At 54.4% G+C, this 21155-nt stretch overlaps 3 protein-coding genes across 6 annotated transcripts; 1 reads left to right on the top strand and 2 right to left on the bottom strand.

Moving 5' to 3' along the window:
- The first annotated feature begins 4291 nt into the window (after positions 1 to 4291).
- GFAP (glial fibrillary acidic protein) lies at positions 4292 to 14881 on the top strand. 2 transcript variants are annotated; one of them, XM_045374660.2, is made up of 10 exons: positions 4292 to 4766; positions 5713 to 5773; positions 5978 to 6073; positions 6544 to 6705; positions 8443 to 8568; positions 8783 to 9003; positions 9576 to 9619; positions 9976 to 10095; positions 12361 to 12446; positions 13123 to 14881. In XM_045374660.2, the coding sequence occupies exons 1-10, from the start codon at positions 4306 to 4308 to the stop codon at positions 13162 to 13164; spliced, it is 1419 nt and encodes a 472-aa protein (XP_045230595.1). In that variant the 5' UTR covers positions 4292 to 4305; the 3' UTR covers positions 13165 to 14881. The 2 variants fall into 2 exon arrangements, with proteins under 2 accessions (XP_045230595.1, XP_005584519.2); XM_005584462.4 differs by lacking the exon at positions 9976 to 10095.
- Positions 13751 to 18153, bottom strand: FAM187A (family with sequence similarity 187 member A). The gene has a single exon (XM_005584464.5). The coding sequence runs from the start codon at positions 16695 to 16697 to the stop codon at positions 15453 to 15455; it is 1245 nt and encodes a 414-aa protein (XP_005584521.1). The 5' UTR covers positions 16698 to 18153; the 3' UTR covers positions 13751 to 15452.
- On the bottom strand, positions 13751 to 21134 carry DNAAF19 (dynein axonemal assembly factor 19). 3 transcript variants are annotated; one of them, XM_045374661.3, is made up of 4 exons: positions 21072 to 21134; positions 19357 to 19502; positions 18864 to 18996; positions 13751 to 18155 (listed from the first exon to the last, which is right to left on the bottom strand). In XM_045374661.3, the coding sequence occupies exons 2-4, from the start codon at positions 19497 to 19499 to the stop codon at positions 17703 to 17705; spliced, it is 729 nt and encodes a 242-aa protein (XP_045230596.1). In that variant the 5' UTR covers positions 19500 to 19502; positions 21072 to 21134; the 3' UTR covers positions 13751 to 17702. The 3 variants fall into 3 exon arrangements, with proteins under 3 accessions (XP_045230596.1, XP_005584512.1, XP_005584514.1); XM_005584455.5 differs by lacking the exon at positions 21072 to 21134 and adding an exon at positions 20742 to 20895; XM_005584457.5 differs by lacking the exon at positions 21072 to 21134 and adding an exon at positions 20758 to 20895.
- Between the last annotated feature and the right edge of the window lie 21 nt (positions 21135 to 21155).

Below are 21155 nucleotides of genomic sequence, written 5' to 3'. Positions count from 1 at the left end.
TATTCGGGAGGCTGAGGCAGGAGAATGGCATGAACCTGGGAGGCGGAGCTTGCAGTGAGCCGAGATCGTGCCACTGCACTCCAGCCCGGGCGACAGAGCGAGACTGTCTCAAAAAAAAAAAAAAAAAAAAAAAAAAAGAAGAAGTTGGGGCCTTCCATTTGGGGAAGCAGGAAAGGAGGCACCCCAGAGAATGGGGTCTGAGCCAGGCTAGGAGGATGGAGGGGGCTGGGTGGAGGCTGGAAGGGCTGAGGGCCTACCCTTCTCTGTCTGCTGTATCTGCCTGCAGCAGATGCAAATCAGAGTGTAGTTTAGAACAGAGAGAGGACAGGCACAGCGGCTCACACCTGTAATCCTAGCACTTTGGGAGGTTGAGGCCGGAGGATCACTTGAGGCCAGGAGTTCAACACCAGCCTGGGCAACATAACAAGACTTGGTCTCTTTAAAAAAAAATTATTTGGGCGCAGGGTCATGTGCCTGTAGTCCCAGCTACCCGGGAGGCTGCGGCAGGAGGATTGCTCGAGCTCAGAAGTCTGAGGCTGCCGTGGGCTATGATGGCACCACTGCAATCTGGTTCTGGGTGGCAGAGTGAGACCCTGTCTCTAAAAAAAAAAAAGAGAGAGAGAGAGGGAGAGAACATACTGTCATACTGTCCACCATTAGGGCTTGGTACATGAATGCATATAGTGGAAAATCATGCAGCTGTTAAATGATGATGCAGACAAATATTTATTGATATGGAAAGATGTTCACAACATATTGTTGAGTGAGAAAACCAAATTACAAAATAATTTGTACAGCATGAGCCCATTTTGAAAAACATGATTTTATATGTGTGGAAAAAATCTGGTAGTGTTTACCTCCAGGTGGCAAAATGATGGCTAATTACATTTTTTTGTATTGTTTATCTATAGTTTCTGACTTTTCTACAGTGAATATTTAATTAAAAAGATAATGAAAGTTTGGAAAACAACCATGACCAAATCTGTCTGTATCTTTGGTTCTCTGTGCAGACATCTTTAGATAGTTAAGGGTTGGCCAGGCATGATCTGTATGTACCGGTTGTACAAGTCACGCCTGTAATCCCAGGACTTTGGGAAGAAGAGGTTGGAGGGTCGCTTGAGCCCAACAGTTCGAGACCAGCCTGGGCAACATGGTGAAACCTTGTCTCTACAAAAACACAAAAATGAGCTGGGTGTGGTGGTGTACCTCTGTGGTCCCAGCTACTTGGGAGGCTGAGGTGGGTGGATTGCTTCAGCCAGGGAGGTTGAGGCTGCAGTGAGCTGTGATAGCACCACTGCACTCTAGCCTGGGCAACAGAGCAAGACCCTGTCTCAAAAAACAAAAACAAGATAGTTAAGGGTTGAGTGTGAGGAAAGGTCTGAGGGTTGAGAGGGGGTGGAGGATGCACCTGGGCCTGTGACAGGGGCCCACGGAGGTGGCTGATGGCAAAGGCTGGGGGACTCCAACTGCTGATGCTGAAACAACCTTGTGTTTCACGTACATAGGGACAGTTTACTGAGCTTCAATGACAAGCATCTCCTGCTTATCACATCTTTTCTCTCCAGGACAGCTTTGCCCTCATTTTAACTAGACTTCCCTTGAACCAAAGGGGAAGACCACACGCTGTGACTTGCTGGGCAGCCTGGAAAGGCGGGCCACTCCTAGCCACAGAGATGAGAGTTGAGACAAGAGCTCATCCCCAGGCTTCCTTTTCTATTTTGTTTATTTTATTTTTTTATTTATTGAGACAGAGTCTCACTCTGTCACCCAGGCCGGAGTGCAGTGATGCGACCTTGGCTCACTGCAGTCTCCACTTCCTGGGCTCAAGTGATCCTCCCACCTCAGCCTCCTGAATAGCTGGGACCACAGGAATGCACCACCATACCTGGCTAATTTTTTGGTTCACCACATTGCCCAGGCTGGTCTTGAACTCCTGGACTCAAGCAATCCGCCCACCTCGGCCTCCCAAAGTGCTAGGATCACACACATGAGCCACTACGCCCAGCCTTGCTCTTCCTTTAAAGCCTCCTGTCCTTCCCCAGGTCCCCAATTCATAGCAGGATCAAAGGTCATTGGGCCCTCGCCCCCTCTTCAAGATTCCCCTCCCTATGTCACTGCTCAGGCCCAGAGTCAGACATGACTAGAGCCTAAGGGGCTCTCACCTCCCTCTCTGTGCTGGGACTCACAGAGGGGAACCTCAGCAGGCAGTCTGTCCATCACATGCCCAAATGAGGAGCATACCCTAGGCTGGGCACAGTGGCGCACAACTGTAATCCCAGCACTTTAGGAGGCTGATGTGGGAGGATCGCTTAAGCCCAAAAGTTCTAAACCAGCCTGGGTGACATGGCAAGACCCTATCTCTGCAAAAAAAGTTAAAAAATTAGCCAGGTATGGTGATGCACATCTGTAGTCCCAGCTATTCAGGAGGCTGAGGTGGGAGGATCGCTTGAGGCTGGGAGGTTGAGGCTGCAGTGAGTCGTGGTTGTACCACTGTACTCCAGCCAGGGTGACAGTGAGACCCTGTCTCAAAAGACAAAAAAAAAAAGAACATATCCTGGTAATATCCTGGTATGGAGTAGGGGACATTGCTCTCACAGGCTTGGGAGCCTGAGCTGGCTCTGTGAGCTGGGGAGGAGGCAGACAGCCAGGCCTTGTCTGCAAGCAAACCTGGCAGTGCTGGGCTGGCGGCCCCCCAGGGCCTCCTCTTCATGCCCAGTGAATGACTCACCTTGGCACAGACACAATGGTCAGAGTGGGCACACTGCCTGCTTCCCGCCGCACCCCAGTCCCCCTCAAATGCCTTCCGAGAAGCCCATTGAGCAGGGGGCTTGCATTGCACCCCAGCCTGACAGCCTGGCATCTTGGGATAAAAGCAGCACAGCCCCCTAGGGGCTGCCCTTGCTGTGTGGCGCCACTGGCGGTGGAGAACAAGGCTCTATTCAGCAAGTGCCCGGGAAAGGGGATCAGGGGAGGCCCAGGCATGGACAGTGGGTGGCAGGCGGGAAGAGGAGGGCTGTCTGCTTCCCAGAAGTCCAAGTACACAAATGGGTGAGGGGACTGGGCAGGGTTCTGACCCTGTGGGACCAGAGTGGAGGGCGTAGATGGACCTGAAGTCTCCAGGGACAACAGGGCCCAGGTCTCAGGCTCCCAGTTGGGCCCAATGGCTCCTGCGTTTCCAAACCTATCCATCCCCAGAGGTCCTTCCCATCTCCCCAGGCTGATGTGTGGGAACTCGAGGAAATAAATCTCCAGTGGGAGACGGAGGGATAAAGACTCAAGCCAGCACAGCCAGCTCACGCGTAACTGCTTTGTGGAGCTGTCAAGGCCTGGGCTCTGGGAAAGAGGCACAGGGAGGCCAGGCAAGGAAGGAGTGACCCGGAGGGACAGACCCAGGGGCTAAAGTCCTGATAGGGCAAGAGAGTGCCAGCCCCCTCTTGCTCTATAAGGACCTCCACTGCCACATACAGGCCATGATTGATGCTTAGACAAAGGGCTGGTGTCCAATCCCAGCCCCCAGCCCCAGAACTCCAGGGAATGAATGGGCAGAGAGCAGGAATATGGGACATCTGTGTTCGAGGGGAGGACTCCAGGAGTCCTGGGAATGGGGCCTAGTAGGAAATGATGATATAGGCACCCCTTGAGGGTACTGAACAGGTTTGTTCTTCGCCAAATTCCCAGCACCTTGCAGGTACTTACAGCTGAGTGAGAGAAGGCCTGGGTTATGAAATCAAAAAGTTGGAAAGCAGGTCAGAGGTCATCTGGTACAGCCCTTCCTTCCTTTTTTTTCTTTCTTTCCTCTTGAGACAGGGTCTCTCTCTGTTGCCCAGGCTGGAGTGGCGCAAACACAGCTCACTGCAGCCTCAACCTACTGGGCTCAAGCAATCCTCCAGCCTCAGCCTCCCAAAGTGCTTGGATTACAAGCATGAGCCACCCCACCCAGCCCTTTTCTTCCTTTTTAATTGATGCATAACGATTGTAAGTATTCATCACGGTCCAACCAACCCCTTCTTGACCCACCTTCCTAGAGAGAGGGTCCTCTTGCTTCAATGGTCACGGCCCCAGACCCATGGTCTGGCTCCAGGCACCACCTGCCTCATGCAGGAGCTGGCGTGCCCAGGAAGCTCTGCCTCTGGGCACAGTTACCTCAATGGGGTGAGTGGAGCTCTCCCCATAGCTGGGCTGCGGCCCAACCCCACCCCCTCAGGCTATGCCAGGGGGCGTTGCCAGGGGCAGCCGGGCATCACCAGTCCAGCCCACTCCTTCATAAAGCCCTCGCATCCCAGGAGCGAGCAGAGCCAGGGTAGGATGGAGAGGAGACGCATCACCTCCGCTGCTCGCCGCTCCTACGTCTCTTCGGGGGAGATGATGGTGGGGGGCCTGGCTCCTGGCCGCCGTCTGGGTCCTGGCACCCGCCTCTCCCTGGCTCGAATGCCCCCTCCACTCCCGACCCGGGTGGACTTCTCCCTGGCCGGAGCACTCAATGCTGGCTTCAAGGAGACCCGGGCCAGTGAGCGGGCAGAGATGATGGAGCTCAATGACCGCTTTGCCAGCTACATCGAGAAGGTTCGCTTCCTGGAACAGCAAAACAAGGCGCTGGCTGCTGAGCTGAACCAGCTGCGGGCCAAGGAGCCCACCAAGCTGGCCGACGTCTACCAGGCTGAGCTGCGAGAGCTGCGACTGCGGCTCGATCAACTCACCGCCAACAGTGCCCGGCTGGAGGTCGAGAGGGACAATCTGGCACAGGACCTGGGCACCGTGAGGCAGAAGTGAGGAGGGGATGGGGAAAGGGGGCCTTGTGAGCAGAGGGGGCTGAACCCCCGAGAGAGAGTGCCCGAGAAGTCTCAGGCAAGGGCTGAGCCTCCCTGCTCCCTGGGTCTCCCTACCTCTTGATGGGGCACTATCCTTGCACCCCAACATGATGGCAGGGACCAGAAACAGGCCCAGGACCCCAGGGATCTGATTCCCACATGCCTTCTGCCAGGGAGCCAGGGTCCCCTCAGCACCTCCCCACTGGGGAAAGCAGTGCAGGAGCGGCTGGGCCCCCAGCAGCTGGGCCCTTGCGTTTCATTCATGGCTGGGCTTTGTGACTGTGGGCAGTGAGCTCACCTATTGTGAGCCTGGGTCCATATAAAGGAGGAGTTGGAAGCAGAGAAGGTTGGTGTCCATGAGGGAGATTGGATTCTGGGGTAAAGGAAGTGAGGGAAAGAGCAGGCAAGCCTGGGTGCAGCGCACAGGTGACTGCCTGCCACCAGCTTGTGACCTCCGTCAAGTCACTTTGACTTGCACAGCTGTGAAGCGGAGCTCATAATAAAATTCATTTCAAAAGGTGGTTACCTGGGATCAGAGGAATCCCCAGGGGATGGCGCTTCGCTGAGCTGACAGGACATGCGTGTGTGCCTTCAAGTGCAGGAGGACGTGTGTGTGTGTGTGCGCGCGCAGCAGTGTGTGTACGCTGGTGCATGCGCCTGTGTGAGGAGAAGCAGGTGCGCCAACCCTGATAAGGCACCTTAGTAATGAGTTAAGGCAAAAGCCCACATCTGCTCATCCTCCAGACAAGACCTCTGTCTAAGGCCCCCCAACCCTTACTCCTCCTGCTGCTCTACTGGTCCTGGGTGGGGGTGGTCTCTGTGACAGCTGCCTCCAGGGAGATTGAGGCAGGTAGCCAATGTCCTCAGAAGAGCCTGGACCCAGGAATGTGTCCCCCCACTCCAGGCTCCAGGATGAAACCAACCTGAGGCTGGAAGCCGAGAACAACCTGGCTGCCTATAGACAGGTCAGGGAGGTGGAGGGGAGGGGCAGGGGAGGGAGGCAAGGGTTCATGGCCACTCACCCAAACACAGCCCCCAAGCTCAGCCCTCCAGAGCAATGTGCTGCTCCCCACTGACCCAGAAGGAGGGGTAAGGGAAGGCTGAGCAATGGGGAGGAGGAGCCTGGGGCCCGAGTGGCCCTCTACTCCTTACCCCTCCTGCCACTCCAGGAAGCAGATGAAGCCACCCTGGCCCGTCTGGATCTGGAGAGGAAGATTGAGTCACTGGAGGAGGAGATCCGGTTCTTGAGGAAGATCCACGAGGAGGTGAGGCCAGGGCAGAGGAAGAAAAGCTCAACACAGAGACTGCAACTGAGAGAGGGAGGGACAGAGACAGAGGCTGTCCTGTGTCCAAGGCTTAACAGGCTTACTCCCCATCCTCCCAGTCAAGACTGGACTCCTCACCTTCCCCATCTCTTCTGCCTCCTTGGAACTTTTGTCACCACTTTGCCCTCCCTCTTCCATCTGCCTTCAGATAGGCATGCGCCCCTCCCAGATAACACTCAAGCCCCTTGCAGTCTCTGAGAGACACACTCAGAGAGAGGAGAGGAACAGAGATTGGCAGGTAGAGACAGGAAATGAAAGACACAGAGAAAGGCAGTAAGGGAGACAGAAAGAGATGAGAGAACATTCTAGCCCCTGGCCGAAGGGCAGGAAGAAGGGGACACGATGCTGTGAGGAACTGCAGCTGTGGCCTGTACCCTGAGGCCTGGTACCCCTTCTCTCACCCTGGCCAGGAGGTTCGGGAACTCCAGGAGCAGCTGGCCCGACAGCAGGTCCATGTGGAGCTGGACGTGGCCAAGCCAGACCTCACCGCAGCCCTGAAAGAGATCCGCACGCAGTATGAGGCAATGGCGTCCAGCAACATGCATGAAGCTGAGGAGTGGTACCGTTCCAAGGTAGCCCTGCCTGTGGGCCAGCCTGCCTCCTCTAGGCAGCCCTTCTTGCTCCATACAAGAGAATGGGGGAAGGAGGGTGGAAGAAGCTGGGAGAATATCCTCTCCAGGTGACTGACCTTCACCAGAGAAGTGAGATGACTTGCCCAGGGCCACACAGGCACTACTGCTTTCAAAAGTGCCCGTTATTATTACTGCTACTATTGCTATTATTAGTAGTAGCTGATACTGTTCTGTGCTAAGCTCTGTGCTTTTCATGCATTACCTCACTATGAAGTAGGTGCTGTTCTTTGACAGATGAGAGAGCTGAAGTCCAGAGAGGTTAACTAATTTGCTCAAAGTCACACAGCTCCTAAGTGGTAGAGTTGGATTTCCAACTCTAGCCCATCTCACTTGGGAGCCTGCATTCCATGCCTCTGCCAGTCTGTTTTGGGTTACTGAGCCTCTACCGTATGCCAGGCACCCCCTCAGGACACAGAGAGGTGTCTGAGCTGGAAGGTGTGATGTTGACGTGCACCCAAACATAGTGCCGGTAGAGAACACCACAGCTCGGAGCTTATATGTAGTGTGGGAGCCAGGTAAGACGCTGTAGGTGGGGCATTTGGGCTAGGCAGGACAGGCAGGCTGTGGACAGGAAGAGAAGAAGGGAGGGCCATTTCTGGTGGAGGACAGAGCCTGGAGTCAGAAAAGCACAGAGAGGCAGAGCCCGAAGATGCTGGCCTAGCCAGCGCACCTAGCTGAGGAGTGTAAGTAGTAGAAACCACTGGCGTCTGAGCAGGGTGAAGGCCCAATGGAGCTGGGAGGACCTCCCTGCAGTGGGGGGAGAAAGGGCTATTAGAACCCAGGGTGAGGCCAGGCATGGTGGCTCACACCTGTAATCCCAGCACTTTGGGAGGCCAAGGCAGGCGGATCACCTGAGGTCAGCAGTTCAAGACTAGCCTGGCTGATATGGTGAAACCCTGTCTCTACTAAAAATACAAAAATTAGCCGGGCGCGGTGGCGGGCGCCTGTAGTCCCAGCCACACGGGAGGCTGAGGCAGGAGAATGGCGTGAACTCGGGAGGCGGAGCTGTGAGTGGAGTGAGTGGAGTGGAGTGAGTGGAGTGGAGATCGCGCCACCGCACTCCAGCCTGGGAGACAGAGCGAGACTCGGTCTCAAAAAAAAAAAAAAAAGAAAAAAAGAAAAAACAAAACAAAACAAAATTAGCCGGGCGCGGAGGCACACACCTGTGTAATCCCAGCTACTTGGGAGGCTGGGGCAGAAGAATTGCTTGAACCTGGGAGACAGAGGTTGCAGTGACCCGAAATTGTGCCACTGCACTCCAACCTGGACTACAAGAGGAGACTCCGTCTCAAAAAAAAAAAAAAACACCCAGGGCTTCGCTCGCCGAAACCCACTGTCCACTGTGGCAGACGACAGCGTTCGGTCCCACAGATACAGCTGTCAGTGTGGAAGGTTCTGGATTCTGTGGCACTATTCATTCATTCGCTTGCTGACCAAGTGTTGTGCTAAGTGCTGAGGTCTGGCAGCCGCTACCTTGCCCGCATCCATGGGTCACAGTTGTTGGGAAAAGTCCCAGCCAGGGCCAACGTCCTGGGGTTGACTGGGGTGCTGGTCACCTCCCTGATTTTCCAGAGCCTGTGCCTGCCCATGGGCCCACACAGTCCCCTATATGTGTCCTCCACCCGCAGCCCCGCGGCCCCAGGCCGCCCTCAGTCTATGGCCCCTCTCCCCATCTAGTTTGCAGACCTGACAGACGCTGCTGCCCGCAACGCGGAGCTGCTCCGCCAGGCTAAGCACGAGGCCAACGACTACCGGCGCCAGTTGCAGTCCTTGACCTGCGACCTGGAGTCTCTGCGAGGCACGGTGAGCGCGGCCAGGGCAGGACGGGGACAGGCAGAGCGGGGACGGCCACCCCAGGAGATGCCAGGGGAGAAGGACCGGGGCGAGGACCTGGGTCGAGGGCGGGGCCCGAACGTTACACCCGGGCTAGAGGAGGGGCCTGGGGCCGGGGGCGGGGCCTGGAAGCCTCGCCAAGTCGGGTTGGGGCTCCGCGGGACTGGCCTGCTCCATTCCACAGAACGAGTCCCTGGAGAGGCAGATGCGCGAGCAGGAGGAGCGCCACGCGCGGGAGGCTGCCAGTTACCAAGAGGCGCTGGCGCGGCTGGAGGAAGAGGGGCAGAGCCTCAAGGACGAGATGGCCCGCCACTTGCAGGAGTACCAGGAGCTGCTCAACGTCAAGCTGGCCCTGGACATCGAGATCGCCACCTACAGGAAGCTGCTGGAGGGCGAGGAGAACCGGTGAGCCCTGATCACAGCCCTGGGGACGTCTCCCTGTGGCCTCTCCGTAGAGCTCCCCTTGCCCCCTTCAGGGACTGAGTCTTTTTCAGCCTTGTGTCCAGATCCCTTCCCACCTCAATGCCCAGCACAGTGCCTGCCTCACACACAGCAGGCAGTCACTAGATGTTTGATGAATGAATGGATGGATGGATTCAACCAATATTGAATAGGCCTCAAGGCCAAGGACTTGGGTCACCCTCCAAACTAAGAGGCTTACTCCCCATCCTCCCAGCCAAGATTGGACTCCGCACCTCACCCATTTCTTCTGCCTCCTTGGAACGTTTTTCACCACTTTCTCCTCCCTCTTCCATCTTCCTTCAGATAGACGTGCGCCCCTCCCAGATAACACTCAAGCCCCTTGCAGGCTTTTGGAATTCCAGATATCATGTTGGCTGCTGGGGAAATTTGAGATGGAGTTAGACTTTCCTGGCAACGAAAAGGGTGTTTAAGTTGTCATGATGGCCCTGGACCAAGACCCAGCCTAGGGGTGTCCCAGGCAGCCTGGGCAGCCCTTTCCCTCTGCTTTCTTTCAGGATCACCATTCCTGTGCAGACCTTCTCCAACCTGCAGATCCGAGGTCAGTAGAGCAAGGTCTCGTGGGAAGGGCACTGGAGTCCTGCCCCCTCCTCCAGGGCCTGTAGGTTGCTCCGGACTGGGACTGAGGGCCAGGGCAAAGGGATCCACGCTCTCCCTGGGGGCCTTCGTGACACCGCAGCGCTCCTAGCCAGAGCCTATCATCCCAGGGTACTTCTAGGCGAGGCTTGCCGCTGCCCCTGTCCTGCTAGGCCCTGGGTCCCTCTTCCCCTCCCTGCACCCCATTCCACAGCAGAACTGGGTGAGATCTCGACATCTGCCCTGTCTGCAGATCCCTGAGCAAGCACTGCCCTTCTGAGTGTTTTCTGTTTTTGTTTTTTTAACTGCTTGTCACTACAGGGGGCAAAAGCACCAAAGACGGGGAAAATCACAAGGTCACAAGACATCTCAAAAGCCTCACAATACGAGTTATACCAATACAGGCTCACCAGATTGTAAATGGAGCACCGCCAGCTCGCGGTTAGCTGCCTGACTCTCAGACACGGCGCTTTGCCCAGCTTGACAGGGAGTGAGCCTAACGCACCTCATCCTCCTAATCCTACTGAGCTCCCTCCTCCCAGGGTTCCCCTAAAGGGCCTGGACTGCAACATTTTCCCAGGAACCGCAGTGCCCAGGCCAGGACGCGGTACAGAGTAATTTACATTAAACCGGCAGAGCTGGTTAGTGGTAAAGGTGGTGAGTCCTTGGGTGCGCAGCTGAGCTGCTCCAGGGCCTCTGAGCAAGCAGCAGCCTCTGTCTCACCTCTTCCCATCACTGGGAGGGCCCCTTGGGTCTCGCTGTGCCTGAGGGCCAGGCTCTCTGCTTTATTCTTTCATCCCTGAGGCTCCATGGCTCAGCTCAGTGCTGACTCAGTCCAGAGGATTTTTCCCTCAGGACCGCTGCTCTTGCAGTGAATACAGTTTTATGTTCCCTGCTCTTAATGTTAAATATTAGTGAATGTGACATGTTATATTTTTCCCTCTGAGGCGGGGAAGAGCTAAATTACTTTTTACTTGCATGTGGCCCTCAAATGATTCTTAGCTAAAGAACAAAATTCCTTTTCTTCTGGGCTAGAATATTTAGGACCACTAGATATGCATGACCCAGGGCTTAATTCAGCATCGGAAAGGTTAACCAGGCTGACTAGTAGAGGTAACACTGCCAAATCCCAGATAGTCGCAGGTCACTAAGGTACAGATAAGTGGCAGAGAGAAGTAGGAAAGAGGAAAGGGGACAGGAAAGGGACCTATGTGTATTGAGCGCTAATATCTGCCATATGTTTAACAGCCTTTATTTTAGTTGTCTCCTCTCTCCCACCTACAGAAATAGGCCCCATCATCCTTATTTTACAGATGAGGAACCTGAGGCTGGGAGAGGTCAATTAACTTGCCCAGAGTCATGTGGCTGGTTGGTGGCTAAGTTGGGACTTCTTTTTTTTTTTTTGAGATGGAGTCTCACTCTGTCGCCCAGGCTAGAGTGCAGTGGCTGAATCTCAGTTCACTGCAAGCTCTGCTTCCCGGGTTTACGCCATTCTCCTGCCTCAGCCTCCCGAGTAGCTGGGACTATAGGCACCCGCCACCTCGCCTGGCTAGTTTTTTTTTGTATTTTTTAGTAGAGACGGGGTTTCACCGTGTTAGCCAGGATGGTCTCGATCTCCTGACCTCGTGATCCACCTGTCTCGGCCTCCCAAAGTGCTGGGATTACAGGCTTGAGCCACCGCGCCCGGCCAAGTTGGGACTTCTTGAGCTCTGGTCTCCTGATTCCTTCCCTCCCCTCCCCTCCCCTTCCTTCCTTCCACAGAACATCCCTCTGTCACCCAGGCTGGAGTACAGTGGTGCAATCTTGACTCACTGCAACCTCCACCTCCCAGGTTCAAGCAATTCTTGGGCCTCAATCTCCTGAGTAGTGGGGATTACAGGTGTGAGCCACCACACCTGGCTAATTTTTCTTTCTTTCTTTCTTTTTTCTTTTCTTCTTCTTTTTTTTTTTTTTGAAACAGAGTCTTACTCTGTTGCTCAGACTGGAGTGCAGTGGTGTGATCTCAGCTCACTGCAACCTCCGCCTCCCAGGTTCAAGTGATTCTCCTGTGTCAGCCTCCTGAGTAGCTGGAACTACAGGCACCCGTCACTATACCCGGCTAATTTTTGTATTTTTAGTAGAGACAGGGTTTCACCATATTGGTCAGGCTGGTCTCGAACTCCTGACCTCAGGCGATCCACCTGCCTAGGTTTCCCAAAGTGCTGGGATTACAGGTGTGAGCTACCATGCCTGGCCTATTTTTTGTATTTTTAGTAGAGGTTTCACCATGTTGGCCAGGGTAGTCTCAGACTCCTGGCCTCAGGTGATCCATCCGTCTTGGCCTCCCAAAGTGCTGGCATTACAGGCGTGAGCCACCACGCCCCGCCTGGTCTCCTGATTTCAAAGCCTGTATGTCCTTCCTCGATGCCGTGCTGGATTTTCAGAAACCCAGGTGCCAGGCCAGGGCTTGCAGAGGGGCTAAAATGAAGCCAGGCCAGAAGACAGAGCAGCCAGGACTCAAACTGGACAGAGCAGCCAGGACTTGGGCAGCAGCACTATTGGGATTTGGGGGCTCTCCAGCCCGTTTGGAAGAGCCTAGGCTCTCTCTGCCCAGTTGCATAGGTTCTCATACTCATGATGGGGGGGTGCGATGGGGAAGCTGGGCATGGGAGAGGATGACTCACGCCCTGAAAGTCCATGAGAGGCCTCTTCTCCTCACATCTGCAGAAACCAGCCTGGACACCAAGTCTGTGTCAGAAGGCCACCTCAAGAGGAACATCGTGGTGAAGACCGTGGAGATGCGGGATGGAGAGGTATGGAGGGATTCAGGCCCAGTCAGGCTCTGGCTGGCCCCAGGGATTTTCAAGGCCAGGCCGTGGAGGAAAGCCTGGGACTGGCACATAGAAGGTCCCCAGTAACTCCCAGGAGCCCCCCAAGGAATTCTGGAGGAGAGCAAGGAACCTGAATGTAATTCCGTTTCCTCAGTCCCTCCATAGGCTGTTCTAAGGGCAGCCTTGGTACCAAAGCCACTAGATTGGGTCCCAACACACGCTGTCTCTTTCTCACCCTCAAACCCGGGGGCCTGGCTTGCCAGGGATAAAAAGAGAATTAAGGTTAGCAGCTTTCACTTCCAACTCTAGCGGAGACAGTTGGAGATGGGGACGGCTTTCCATTTCCAGCTTAGTAAAAGGAAACTACCAGGGGAATGGGAAGAGGGGATTTGGCGTATCCCCCAGGCCACTTCAACCACAGTGGGAGCTCATCTTACTGCAGCAGCTTACTACGTGCCAGGCACGATGCTAAATGCTTTCCCAGTGTTATCTCACCACCCACTCTGACCACCACGCAAGGCAGCTGTGGTTACTGTCAAGAAAAGACAGACCTGGGAAGCGGGGGACTTGCCCAAGGTTACACAGTTTCATGGTGGTGGACCTGGGGTCTGCGTGAACTCCTAACTGTTGCACTGTGCATGTTCCCTGTCCCCTGCAGGTCATTAAGGAGTCCAAGCAGGAGCACAAGGATGTGATGTGAGGCAGGACCCACCTGGTGGCCTCTGCCCCATCTCATGAGGAGCCCGAGCAGAAGCAGGATAGTTGCTCCGCCTCTGCTGGTGCATTTCCCCACACCTGAGCTCCCTGCCACCCCAGCTGCTCCCCTCCCTCCTCTATCCCTAGGCCAGCTTGCTGCCCTAGGCTCCATCAGTATTAGGCCTGCCAGACGGCACCCACCCAGCACCCAGAAACTCCAACTAACAAGAAACTCACCCCCAAGGGGCAGTCTGGAGGGGCATAGCCAGCAGCTTGGGTTAGAATGAGGAGGAAGGAGAGAAGGGGAGGAGGGTGGGGGGGGACCTACTACATCGCCCTCCACATCCCTGATACCTGTTGTTATGGAAACTGTTGCCAGAGCTGGAGGTTCTCTCAGGGTATCTGGGAACTGTGCCTTTGAGTTTCCTCAGGCTGCTGGAGGAAAACTGAGACTCAGACAGGAAAGGGAAGGCCCCACAGACAAGGTATCTTTGGCCAGAGGCTTGTTTTGTTTTTTGGTTTTTATGAGGCGAGGTCTCCTATGCTGCCCAGGCTGACCTTGAACTCCTGGGCTCAAGCAGTCTTCCCACCTCAGCCTCCTGTGTAGCTGGGATTACAGGCTCGAGCCACCATGCCCAGCTCAGAGGGTTGCTCTTCTAGACTGACCCTGATCAGTCTAAGATGGGTGGGGATGTCCTGCCACATGGGGCAGTCACCTGCCCAGATCCCAGAGGGACCTCCTGAGTGATGACTCAAGTGTCTCAGTCCACCTGAGCTGCCATCCAGGGACCCTGTCTGTGGGCGTGCTGTGGGCAGGTGGGAGCTTGATTCTCAGCACTTGGGGGATCTGTCGTGTACGTGGAGAGGGATGGGGTGCTGGGAGGGATACAGGGGGGCTGCCTGGTCCCCAGTGGTGGGTACAGAGAGGTCAAGCCCAGGAGGACTGCCCCGTGCAGACTGGAAGGGATGCTGGTAGAGATGGTGGAGGAGGCAATTGGGATGGCGCTAGGCATCCAAGTAGGGGTTGTGGGTGACCAGTTGCACTTGGCCTCTGGGTTGTAGGAATTAAGGAAGTGACTTATCCTCTTGAAGATGCTGAAAAAGGAGAGAAAGGGGATGTATCCATGGGGGCAGGGCATGACTTTGTTCCAGTTCTAAAGGCCTCTTCCTTGCTGTGTCATCCCAGGCCACCCCAGCCTCTGAGCCCCTGGGACTGCTGCTTCTTGACCCCAGTAAGCCACTGCCACACGTCTGACCCTCTCCACCCCATAGTGAGCGGCTGCTTTCCCCTAAGCCAAGGGCCTCTTGCGGTCCCTTCTTACTCACACACAAAATGTACCCAGTATTTTAGGTAGTGCCATATTTTACAATTTGTAAAACAAGCACGAGCAAAATGAAGACACTGGCTCATATTCCTGCAGCCTGGAGGCCGGGTGCTCAGGGCTGACATGTCCACCCCAGTGCACCCACTCTGCTTTTTAACTGGGCAGACTGGTAAGCAGACTGGTGGGATCTGTGCCCAGAAATGGGACTGGGAGGGCCCACTTCAGGGTTCTCCTCTCCCCTCTAAGGCTGAAGAAGGGTCCTTCCCCCTCCCCAAGACTTGGTGTCCTTTCCCTCCACTCCTTCCTGCCACCTGCTGCTGCTGCTGCTGCTAATCTTCAGGGCACTGCTGCTGCCTTTAGTCGCTGAGGAAAAATAAAGACACATGCTGCGCCCTTCCCCAGAGTGGACTCGGATCTGTTTATGAGAGGGTGGGACTGGGGCCAAGATGTAACCTTTGACAAGACCAACTCACTTCCTATTACTGATCATCTCTGGAGCCCATGCCCTCACCAAATCCCACCCGCAGCCAAAGAGGACATACAGCAGCTCCCTCCACTCTCTTCCTCCTTCCTTTCCCTGCTACCTGCAACTCAACCAGTACAATCCTCAGAGGCAAGAAAGTAAAGCAGCTCAAACACGATTCAACACTGCTCAGTGTTTACCACTGGATAAATCTGAGTTCACGCCTTCCTTCTCTGACCTAAGTGTGAAGTCAGGAAACACGTGTACCCTAACTACTTCCATCCTGACCTCAGTCCCCAATCTCCCACCAGCCTCAAGCCTCTCCACTTCTCAGATCAGGCCCCAGACCTGCCCATGAAAATGGGGAGCAGGCTATAACTAACAGATTTGTCCACATGTTCCTACCACACGTCCCACCCCAAGGTACCCACCCAGAGACATCTGGTGTCATTTAACAAACACATTGAAGGACAACTGGTCTTCAGAGCTGGGGAAAGAGAGAACCTAAGGGGAGAAGTTGGGACAACACTGAAATAAGTAACAGCAGCAACGACAGAGGTGAATGGCGACGAAGACTGCCGTGATGAACAGGTAGCCTATCAGGGTGAGCTCCACAGCCGAGCGAGTCTCGGGATCCGACAATGAGGCTGGGTAGCGCCCACGAGATGTCACACCCAGCCGGAAGCCAGCAACTCGCACACCCTGCCTCCAGCAATAGTAGATGCCCCGGTCATCCAGCTGGGTGAAGCGGATGTGGAGCTGGTTGCCGTGGTCAATGAACACCCTCATGGACCTGTTGACACCCTTCAGGTACTGTGTGCGGTAGAGGTGCTGGCGGTCTTTGTCCCAGGCCACGGCATGCTCTGGCCGGGCCCCGGGACAGGAGATGATGAGTCCATGGCCCAGTCTCTGCTGGTGGAACTGAATGGGCACCTGGGGCACCCAGGGCCGGCTGCCCACTTTGGACACATAGTTAACGATGGCCAGCACACCCTCCCGGATGGTCTTCGTCTTCTCACAGGGTACTATGCAGCTCCGAACCAGCAGCTCAGGGGTGTGGTCCCTGGCCTTGGTCTGCAGCTTCCTTGGCACAGCCCTTGAGCCACAGGACACCACATCGGGCACCGCCTTGAGGTAGCGTGGGGAGAGGTCTGGGCTCTGCAGGTAGCAGAGGCCGATGCGCCACTGCTCCCCACGCACCCCGCAGCGGTCACAGGGGGTCCATTCCCAGAAGGTGGTGAAGACATGGAGGTGCCCATAGTATTCATCTGCAAAGGGCTCCTGGCCCTCGTCCTGGAAAGTGGCCACCATTCCCTCACTGTTCTGGATGTCCACATCGTAGGCGTAAAAGTAGTCCCCCTTGCGGGTGCCGCAGAAGTACAGGCCCGAGTCCTCAGGCTGAGCCCTGAAAACCAACAGGCTGAACATGCGGATGCTGAAGCGGGCCAGCATGTCGCTGCCCACACGTACCTGGGCTGCCTCCGTCAGCACCCGCCCATCGAAGTCCGTCAGCACTTTGGTGTGGCTGCTACCTAGGTGCTTTTGGTAGAACCAGACTACAGCTGGCACCTCTTCGGGTTTGCAGTGACAAGGAAGCTCAAAGCTCATGTCGGCCAGGTAGGCTGCATTTTCAAACATCAGGAAAGCAGGGCAGGGGGTCTTCTGAAAAATGTTTTCCTTCTCTACAATTTCAAAGGCCTGGAGACCCCCCCATGCCCACAGGAGCACAGTGGTGAGGGCCAGGTGCATGCCTGAAGGAGTGAGGGGTCAGAGGGGCAGGGCAAAACCAAGGCATTAAAGGCTCATAGGGCTCCCAGAAAGCACTGATGAGCTGAGGCCTCTGGATGAGGAAAGGATTATGTAGCCAGGAAAAGCAGCAACAACCTGCAGAGGAAGTTGCCAAATGCAAGGCGATTTATGCCCAGTGGATGTACAAGATGCCCTTCTAACATTCCAGACCCGATCTTGGGGGAAAGCCATTCTAGAACCTGGCCTTCACTCCCCTTTCTAGAACATTGGCACTCACCCAAGAATGGGTCAAAGGAAACCGGAATGAGAAGGGGCCAAGGTGCTCAGGCAGGGAAATCTCTGCCTCAGTGCTCCAGGCCCTGCCCTGCCAGCCTGGTGGAAAAGTCTTCCCTTTCACCAATCCGGGAAATGGAGGAAACCCCCTCTCCTGCATATCTGGCCATTCAGGAGGCTGGCTGGACCTGAGCTGATGGCTTGGGACTTTCCCAGGCCCAACCTGTACAAGAACTGAGTCTCTAGGGGAAAATTCAACACCTCAAATGAGGTAGCATTTGATCATTTGTTGATTACATGTCCATTCATTGGTTTGGGGCTATAAACATTCTTGTTAAGAGCTGTGGAGATCAGTGTTTGTTTACCATAAAGATTTTGCTTTTTTCTTTTTCTGAGTGGAGGCTGTAACTGGTATAGCCAGCATTTGGTTGGGCACACTCTCATCTCTCAAGGCCAGTGGGCTAGAGACTTGGCAGACTGTAAGGGTAGGGAAAAACTGCTTTCAACTTCCTGAGTTCTTGACTGTCCCGTGGATACACAAAGTTCAAAATAGCGAGACACTGAGGGACTGGAGAAGTGGGGAAGACTTGATTCCTATTTTTGCTCTGAAAATTCCAAGTTGAGAAGGGAACTAAGTGTGGATTTCTTATTATGGTCCTGCAGAACCCCCAAGACAACAACCAAAAAACTGCCTCCAGTGACCACCGGGACCTCTGAGAGTAGCTTGTCCCATCAGTCAACCTGGTACAGCTCCAGCAGCTCCTGCAGGAGCCTCTCCTCCTCCTGGAGCCCACCAGACTGTTCCTCCAGACCCTGCTCCTCCCAGCTGAGCCCCTCCTTCATGGATCTGGGGACGCCCATGGCTTGCAGCTTCTGAAACAAGCCCTTGCAGCTCTCTCTCTCTGCCTGGCTCAGCAGGCTCAGGTTCAGTGTGAAGCGCCCAGTGCTCGCCAGGCTGCGTAGGATCCCCAGCACCCCTGCCCGGTCAGCCGGCCCCACGTGATCAGCCAGTGCCACCAGGAGCTCCCCGAGAAGTCCAAACCCCACATCTGTCTGGAAGAGGCGGCCCAGCTTTGGACCCCCAAGCTGCAGTAGAGTCTGGTAGCGCTCTTGCCCACTTAGCAAGTGTCGTCGCCAATTACGGTAGAAGTCAGCAGAGGTCTCGGGCTGGAGGGGGGTTTTCTCCTGAATCACAAAGGAAGGAAAGGGAGTCAGGAGCTCTTCCAGCTGCTCTGCGACAGTGACAGTGAGGAGAACCTGTCGGTCTTCATCTTACTCTCTTCATCTTACTACTCTCTGAGCACTGGGAAGGCTGTGGTCCTTGGGGGCCTCATTTTCAGATGAGGAAGCTGGGGATGAGACAGGGAGGGCCCCCAAGGAATCCACGCCATGATTTGAGATTCTCATTTATACTGGACTTTTCCTATTCAAGAATGGAGACATAGCTCTGGCCTTCAAGAGTAAGTTGAGGTTAACTGTAAGTCGTGTGGATGGGTTGATTGGAAATCTCAGGAAGAGAGAAAGGAACTCAAGGATCTGAATGTCGGGGTCTCTCTCTCAACACTGCCATAGGATCATTACACTAGACACCATACAACCCAGAGGCAGAGCAACCCAAATCTGATCTGAGAATGAAAGTCAAAGGTCTAAGGGAAGTGGAGCTTCCTAGCCCAACTTTCTGACTCGTTCTGCCCAGTTCAACTCAGCTTCGCCATCTGCTGTTTGTTTTTCTTTCTGGGACTGGAGGCAGAAACCTATCTGTAGGTTTAACATGACAAATAAAGACAATGTATGTGTGGTTAAAACAAAACAAAACAAAACAAAACGAAAAAACAGGATTGAAGCTTTAGGGCAGAGAATCCTGCTGGACTAAAGAGGCAGGGCCTCACCTACCGGGGAGATTTCAGTGGCCACATCCTGGAAGGTCCTTCCCTGAATAGTGTGACAGTTCCAGGGCACAGTTCTCTTTCCTCCCATCTTATCCTTCCGCTCCAGTGGCTTCAGATGTGATGCAAGGACAATACCCCTGTGGGCAAAGGACAGAAACTAAGCAATGGACTTAATGCTGTGTCTGTGGGCGTGAGGCAGCTAGACTTTGCATGGTATAGGATGAACCTGTTACAGACCAATACGGCCATAATAATAACAATAACCACAGCGATAGGTGACTGCTTTCAAGCACTTCACATGTATCAGTCTTATGTGCAAGAACTCATTTAATTATAACAGTTACTGTTTTATAGATAAATAATTGAGACTCAGAGAAGTTAAGGAAATTGCATAAGATCAAATAGTAGAGGGTGGGGCCCAGAATGGTTTGCTTTCAGGGTTAACTACTATAGTCCACCATAACAGGAGGGCCTGAGAAAAATGGCAGTGAGCCAACCTGAACTCCTCATAGGAAGCCACCCTCTGTTCCACTGCCCGTAACTTGGCAGCATTCTCCCGTTTGTACTTCTCATCAGCAGTGAGTGCAGCCTGCAGCTCTTTCTCCAAAGCGTTGAAGTCGATAATGTCATTCCTTTCCATGGCCTGTGCCCGGGAAGGCAAAGGGAATACACGTCAGTGGACGGTCAATATCAGGGGAAAGAGGGTTATTGGATTATGCGCCAGAACACAAATGACCCCAAAGCACTCTGGACATTATGTCACTCACACTGGGAGGTGTTACAAAAATCTGGTTTTCTATTTTATACAGACAAGTTGAATTTCACAGTGAGGACTTACACAAGACTTGTCGCTGAAAATAGAATACAGAGTCCTGACTTTCAATTTGGAGTTCTGTCTTAATTTTGCTCTGTGCCTCTAAAAATACTTTTAATTTTGGTGCTTCAGTCGAGGAGGCATTTGGATCTCAGAATTCAGTTTCTTCACTCTTCCCCCATAGGATTGTTCTACAGCAAGTCGTTTCAACAGGGGACCTCACACAAAAGCAGAACTCTTGTTAGGTACCTTTGAGCTCAGGGATAAAGTTTCATTCTTCATTGAATGTCTTTAGTGAAGAAGGAGACTTTCACCCAAACCACACGCAATGACTGAGCAGGAAATCAAGCAGAAGGGGCAGAGGAAGGAGCTCAATGACCCGATCCCAAATCCCTCTGTCCAGCCCAGGGCTGGAACAGAGGTCCCTAGGTACCTGGGCAATGTCTTTAGTTCTACCACTGTACTTCTGTAGCTTCTGCGTATCTGAGGCTGACTGATTTCTACAGAGATATTCTTTTCTTTTTTTTAGACAGGGTCTTGCTCTGTTACCCAGGCTGGAGTGCAGTGGCATGATCTCGGCTCATTGCAACCTCTGCCTCCGGAGTTCAAGCAATTTTCGTGCCTCAGCCTCCCGAGGAGCTGGGACTATAGGCGTGCACCACCACGCCCGCCTAATTTTTGTATTTTTAGGAGAGACGGGGTTTCATCATGTTGGCCAGGCTGGTCTCGAACTCCCGACCTCAAGTGATCCGCGCGCCTCGGCCTCCCAAAGTGCTGGGATTACAGGCGTGAGCCATCTGCAGAGAGATTCTCTACGTGGGTTCTAGTCGTGGCTCTGGCATTTACTTGTTGTGGGACCTCTCTGAACTGCAAACTCCTAGTGAGTTGAGTTAGATTTTGTGGCGGGGTCATCACCAACAGCCCTAGCGCAAGGAAGCAGGAGGTCCCCAACCAATCCCACAGCCACCCTACCCCAACGTGGGGAATCTGAACGCCAAGAAGGGGCTGGGCTGGCCAGTAACCGAACTCAAGTGTCCAGTTCTCAGCCCTCCCCAGGCATTTACTAACCCTTCTGTCCCCTTACTCAGCCTCCTGGACCTTCACCCCAGCAGCCCCGTCCTTGGTCCCCTTGTTTTCTTTGGAGATCCCCTGATAAGTCAACATGAGAGCAGCCCCGCGCAGACCACTCCCGCAGCTGTGGTTGCCCAGCAACTGCGCTAACAGCCTGGCCACGTGATCTGCCGGAAGGCCCCCCCCATTTCAGGGTAGTCCCGAGGCGCCTGATCAGATTCGTTCATCCTCAGGTCTCACCCTCTTTGGAGCAGCCCACGTCTTGGGCTACTCGTCTTGGGGACCGGCTACTCCGCCTTGCCAGTTCCTGTCTCCGCGAGGGCATACCTCGGAACTGGTCCTCAGGCGGAGGGTTGTCCTCCCGGGCAGAAAGGCGACAGCGGTGTCTGCGGGGTCCTTCCTGGCGGCGGG

The sequence above is a fragment of the Macaca fascicularis genome, chromosome 16 (genome assembly GCF_037993035.2).
Source record: "Macaca fascicularis isolate 582-1 chromosome 16, T2T-MFA8v1.1".
In the NCBI taxonomy this organism is placed as follows: Eukaryota; Metazoa; Chordata; class Mammalia; order Primates; family Cercopithecidae; genus Macaca; species Macaca fascicularis.
This window is presented reverse-complemented; position numbering and strand designations above follow the sequence as displayed.